Source organism: Branchiostoma floridae, chromosome 1 (genome assembly GCF_000003815.2).
Source record: "Branchiostoma floridae strain S238N-H82 chromosome 1, Bfl_VNyyK, whole genome shotgun sequence".
Taxonomy (NCBI): Eukaryota; Metazoa; Chordata; class Leptocardii; order Amphioxiformes; family Branchiostomatidae; genus Branchiostoma; species Branchiostoma floridae.
In genome coordinates this window covers 16,824,198-16,830,575 of record NC_049979.1, presented here as the reverse complement: position 1 = coordinate 16,830,575, position 6,378 = coordinate 16,824,198, and the positions used below count along the sequence as shown (strand labels likewise).

Here is a 6,378-nt window from a genome sequence, read left to right as displayed (position 1 = left end):
AATCCTATGATTTCCACTTTCTCTTGTCATCAAAACTTCCGAAATATGAAAGGCGGTAGGCTTTAATAACAATTCTGTTTGTTTGTTTGTTTTAGTTTCATGAGAAGACATTTGTCTTTTTAGTTTGATGAGTGCTAGTAAATGTGATCCTGTCAAGAGAGAGTGCGCTAGAGGCTCACAAATACGTTCAGGTCCAGACGATCAGGTCCATGTCCGGACCTGATTATAGCAATACAGTAGTACTTTATCATCTTTTGATGAACGAGACACGAGGACAGGTACTAGGTCTCTTCAAATACAAGAAATCATGTTCAAATTGTAGACTGAAAGGACATAGCAATGTTCAATATGCAAGCAACTATTGTGCAGAAAGAAAACGGAGATGCAACAAAACGTATTCTATTACACTTCACTTTTTTTTTTCTCTTTCGGCATGGCCAGTGTTTTTTTTAATAACCTCAAAATGAACATTCACGCCAAATAGACGTAGTTATATTCCAATCGGACCAACTTGAACAATCGAACCGCCCCACCGCTATTTTCGTTACCACCCCATCGCTATTCTTGATAGATAATAGTTGTCCATGTGAATTTTGCCAAGTGAAACGTTGTCAATAACAATACATTCAAGGCTTGCAAGACCACAATCAGGTCTACTTGAGTCGAAGCTAGTCTACAACGCGTAGTTGAAACCCACATCAAATGGCAAGAGTCGACAAGTGGGAAGTATGTTTTAGGTACTCAAGGCCAGTCAAGGACAAGTTACGTAGTATCCTCACAAATACGACTTTCTTTGTAAGGGGGAACTTTGGTGATTGAGTCACATTCCTGTGCCGAATTTCCGGGGACAGAAGGAAGACAATTATGTATCAAGTTTCTCCAAATGTTGACAGAGAAAGGAGATTAACCGAGCGTTCCATCCTTTGTACAATAGACCACCTTCCTATCTAGTCCACAATGGTATGAGTCAGTGCGTTGGGTATTTGCAGGTGTTTGTTTGTGCGTGAGGAGTGGAAACCATGAATGGATGAAATATTGAAAGTGTGGATGAAAGTATAGATGGTGTTTTGGTGAATTAGAATGAGTGTGCTGAAGGATGAAGAAATAAATGAGACGGGGAGTCATTTCTTACAAAGTAATGATCAGCACTTGTTAGACGATCAACCAACCTGTCTCTATAGATTTGTTCTTACAGAAGAAAACAAGTGGTACCGGTCTCAACAGATGCTTAAATTTACCTGTCACGATCACTACTCATATTTCAAAATTGACACGAATTCCATGGATTGAAACTGTCTATATTTCAGTTATAAAAACGGCTCAGCCATAATGTAGACAATAGTATTTATAAGTTTTGCTCGGTGTGACAGCAAAGAAATATATAAATATATTTACAGCAAGTAGATACATAAAATTTACTTGCTGTATCTTATTATTTCACACACTACCCGAATCATCCTCCTGTAGAACAGACTGAAGGAGAACCTCTCTTCAGAGACAGCGTGACAGCACTACCTATTACTAGTAATTAACACCGAGAGTCACGTTGCCTCGCAGGTGGCAAGCCACTTTATTATGATGACGTCATTATCTCCATAGAAACGTCAATAGATACTAGACAGACAAAAAGGCACTTCTGCACATGAGAATGTACGTAATGATTCCAATGCCATTCAGGCATTCTAATGATTTAAAAAAAAAACAATGAATGCAAAAGTATGAAAAGGTATACAAGTGGGTCACACTGATTGGATATGAAACATTAAAGAACGTTACATTGGGCCTAACTCAGTATGCATCTATCAGTAGGTTCTTGTCAATCATTGAGCAACTCTCATTTCTGAAAACCATGACCAAGGAAAGAAAAAGACATAAGCAAGCAGGATATAGGCAGATATATAGATTTTTTTATATAAGCAAGCAAGTGAGTGTACAATGTATTATGCATGCTTATTTGATATGTAACGTGATATTGTTTATGATTTTACGTATTTCACTTCTGTCCAACCGTTATCCAAGTGTTACATCGTTACACATTTTTTTCTTGGAGAATTTGTCAAGTGTTGTAAATCTCAACACATACGTGTACATCTTTAAATGTAAGAAGAGTAAAATTGATATGCATAAGTTGATAATCTAAGTCAATGAATGTTGAAATGAGTGATTGTGACAGGTAACGTTACTGTGTGTTGTTTCGTCAATTCACGGCGGTTTGTTTGTGGTGAAAGTAGCGTTATTTGTTGCATGTATTGGGATATGCTGTTATATAACACCCTTGCATTATTTGCCTTTCTCCTTTACAAGATGGAACAATGAGAAGGCTGCCATTTTTTCTGTGCTTCTCAGATGATCGGAGAGTAGCTCGTGTTCGTGCTCTATCCTGTACTGCTAGTCAAGGTTGTGAGATGGCGCTTCTACTCATGACGTTTTTACGAACTTTATCCTGAGCGTAAGAAATGTATCGTAAAATCATCTACCAAGTCAGCAATTAACATTGATTTGATATACTATTTGCTCTGATTTAGATTTTTTGAAATTTATTGGAAACCTAAGCTACAGAGTTTATAGCGAACAAAATAAATCACAACTGCCAAGATGACGAGAAAACATAACTGCGAGATCTTTGAATACGGTATCGTCTCTCTGTCTCCTCCATGTTGATGCCCCACACATCCCGAAACGGGTATTCATACTCACCAATACAGTTCAAGCAGAATGTTTCCCTGGCAGTTATTCTTTGTCTTTTCGACTCGATATCCTTTAATCTACTAGTATGAATATGGTGCTGTGTATTTGCCGCGAATGAATCGCGCACCTGACTTCAAAATCTCCCGCCATGATTGAGCGCATCAAAACGTCAAACAGTGGTCATAATATATTTAATGTCATAAGTACCGTATATATTTCATATATTCACAATAAATTCCATACGAAATAAACAAACATATTTATTGTATGATTGATATGCACAAACAGTCATCACAAATGATTGTAGACGTGTCATTAGTCTATGTTTCGTTTGGATTTACCGATCTTTCGAAAACAATAAAATGGCGGCCAGGGGAACTTCCTGAACGTCGCCACCTTCCAAAACAACAACATTCCAACTTTATTTATTGACCTAATTTAACCAGTTAACCGTCTTTAGATACGTCTGACATACGGAGACAAAGATGGAGTTCAATAAATCCAGACCAAAGCTCATTCGGATGGCGAGCAGGGAACAAGAGACACAAACTACTGGTACAGGTGAGAGCTGAACTCAGTTGTTGACAAACGGCATCTATGCCACAGTTCACCCCTCCCATTTTTGCCATGATTAATCTTTAACCTCCCCATATTTGTATTTAGTCTAAAGTTTGGAGTACCTAATCTGTAAGTGCAGTTCACCATACGTGGTTACGTAGGAGACCTTGTTTATAGCAGTCGTCTGAGCTCGCAGCTAAAGGAGCTGCTGTTTGGCCTTGCCTGCGGGTTTGCAGGATCGTTCAAGGAGGAAGGAACAAAGAAAGCCTAGTATTTCTTTACCGCACAACAGTTCACACGGTCTCTCTATGGTTTTCCTTCCCAACTGCTGTCGCTGTGACTTAGCTAGGTGACTTATTATCTCCAAGAACCTCCTTGTTGTAACTTTCCTCTCCACCTTCCTTCTGCACACCTGCTGCACCTGTAGGACAGGACATGGAGGAACACCTGTCACCAGGTGAGTCAAAGCTGGACAATACAACTCTCTGCTTTACACTCTATTGTTATATTTCAGCCATACATAGTATGGTGAAATATATTATATTCGTAATGTTTCTTTCTTTCTTTCTTTCTCCTGTCAAATCTTTAAAGTGATTCATCTCCGCCGTTCCTGGACCGAATGATCTGAAATTTGGCACAAGGGTAGAGTGGGTCAATACCCTTAGGTGTTTTTCTCATTTTTTTCATATCTGCCTTTAAAATGATTTTATTGAGGTTAAAATGTCATGTTTTGACCAAAACGGTGTATTTTGCCCCACTGTACCCTGGTCTTACAATGGAATGGCCTAAAATTTGGTGTAGATAGGCATTAGATAGTTGGTAAAATGATCCAAGTAAAATTTTTGGCATTAAACACTTTAAAATGCTTAATTTCAGCACTTTTCTGAAGGGAAATTGGTTTTCTTTCGGCCTCCTGCCGTGAACTGCAGTGACCCCACACACCTGCGCAGCCTGGGCTTTCGCGATAGCTAATTGAATTTAAAGAGCCAGCCAATCAGCGCCGAGGAAAACGAATGCTAATTAATATCCATAAGCTGGCTTCCAATGCCGTATATACAGACAGAAACACATGCATATTACAGCCTTACAGTGGCCATACATGTGTGTGTCACCCTTTGCCCGGTTTAAAATTGTAGTTTGCGAGGATTTGGAGTTCAGACAGGGTCATTTGAGAGGTAGCGGACGGTACGCATGCATTGAACGTTAGAATACAAGTCTTTGTCGTTGAATTAACCAACATTCCGCATGGTAATATCAATCATTTTCGGCATAGTTGACTTTGGTAGGGTGTGTTAAGACAATCGAGTAAATGTTACTTGGCGGAAAACACGGAAAAATTTGCCAGTTTGCATTTTTTTCATATCTGCCTCTAAAATGATTTTATTGATGTTTAAAGGTTATCTTCTGACCAAAACGGTATATTTTGGCCCACTGTACCTGGTATTACAATGGAATGACCTGAAATTTGGCGTAGATAGGCATTAGATAGTTGGTAAAATGATCCAAGTAAAATGTTTGGCATAAACTACTTTAAAATGCTTAATTTCAGCACTTTTCTGAGGAGAAATTGGTTTTCTTGTCGGCCTCCTGCCGTGAACTCCAGTGACCCCTCACACCTGCGCAGTCTGGGCTTAAACAAGAGTTAATTGAATTTAAAGAGCCAGCCAATCAGCGCCAAGGAAGACGAATGCTAATTAATATCCATAAGCTGGCTTCCAATGCCGTATATACAGACAGAAACACATGCATATTACAGCCTTACAGTGGCCATACATGTGTGTGTCACCCTTTGCCCGGTTTAGAATTGTAGTTTGCGAGGATTTAGAGTTCAGACAGGGTCATTTGAGAGGTAGCGGACGGTACGCATGCATTGAACGTTAGAATACAAGTCTTTGTCGTTGAATTAATCAACATTCCGCATGGCGATATCAATCATTTTCGGCAGAGTTAACTTTGGTAGGGTTAGTTGAGACATTTGAGAAAATGTTACTTGGCGGAAAACGCGGGAAAAATGGCCAGTTTGCGTTTAGTTTTGATACGTAGGTTTGACAGTGGCGAAATTGATTATTTTCTCATCAATATTTCTCGTAATAATTATTTGAACTGTAAATCTAAACAATTGGCTTACATGTGCAATTTTTGTATGAATAAAGATCAATGGGTACTAAAATTATGTGTAACTTATTGCTCTTTGTCAATAGATCAGCATTTTTTCTATAGTGGCCATATGTCTATAGTGGCAACATTTCTCTCACTGTACTGGAAAGAAAAGTGATGTATTTTTTCCCGAGCAAATGTAGGTACTTCTAGTGCTTTTTTCATTACGTAAACTTTGTACATTCAAATTGTAAGTAACTTTAAACTGCCAGAGTTTTAGCCCAATAAAACACTCCCAGTACCAGTGTATCACCACTGACCCCCGAAAAGAAACCCTCGAACAAGGTAGAAACTCCTATCCTCCGGGTCTCGCACGCTACAAGCAGGAAATTATAACACTAACACAACAAGATTACGCCCGTTGGCTGTTGCATACAAAGTAAAGGTATGCAGGAGGATATACTTAACAAAGAAGGAAATGAAATATATAGATAAAGCCACATCAAGTTAAGTTGTTGGTCCTGGAATTTTTCAGAAAAGAAATACAGTACCTACTCTCCAAGCAGAGGTTAGGCTCTGGCTGTTTTTTAAAACGTTTTTTTAGTCGTTTTTATCGGGCTTTCTATTTTGTCATTTTTCTTGAAGTACGCCAGCCAGTAGGTTTTGACACAGTAAGATATAAAAGAAAATAGAAAGCCCGATGAAAAGACTAAAAAAACGTTAAAAAACAGCCGGAGCCTAACCTCAGCTTGGAGAGTACACAGTACCTGCACCTGCATGATAATTATTAAAGCGCATGCCATACTTGAATAAAAGAAAAGTTCACTGCAATGATAAATGTATCCACATCACTAGGAGCTGATAACGGTACTTGGACCCAGTTATCGTACTGGAAATTGTTGAATGGCTTCATGTAATTTCATGATGAAAATCTTCTGAATGGAAGATGCTGTGTTTTTTTTTTTTTTTACTTTCGGAAAAATAGGAGCTGCCGCGATTCTAAAAAAACAATTAGTTATGCATAGGGGCTCCTGT

At 38.7% G+C, this 6,378-nt stretch overlaps 1 protein-coding gene and 1 long non-coding RNA gene across 6 annotated transcripts in view; one reads left to right on the top strand and one right to left on the bottom strand.

Moving 5' to 3' along the window:
• Positions 1-3,023: 3,023 nt before the first annotated feature.
• Positions 3,024-6,378, top strand: part of LOC118424815 (AMP deaminase 2-like) — a 24,211-nt gene continuing 20,856 nt past the window's right edge. For 3 of the 5 annotated variants that reach the window (XM_035833639.1, XM_035833623.1, XM_035833614.1), the window contains exons 1-2: positions 3,025-3,249; positions 3,674-3,703. In XM_035833639.1, the coding sequence (XP_035689532.1) occupies positions 3,174-3,249; positions 3,674-3,703 (106 nt within the window). In that variant the 5' untranslated portion in view covers positions 3,025-3,173. Of the gene's footprint in view, positions 3,250-3,673; positions 3,704-6,378 lie in introns of all 5 variants that reach the window. The other 2 variants (XM_035833632.1, XM_035833627.1) reach the window with 2 other exon arrangements.
• The window catches only part of LOC118424854, a 7,951-nt gene continuing 4,830 nt past the window's right edge, over positions 3,258-6,378 (bottom strand). Inside the window, exon 3 of the long non-coding RNA XR_004832261.1 lies at positions 3,258-3,667. This is a non-coding gene — a long non-coding RNA (uncharacterized LOC118424854). The remainder of the gene's footprint in view (positions 3,668-6,378) is intronic.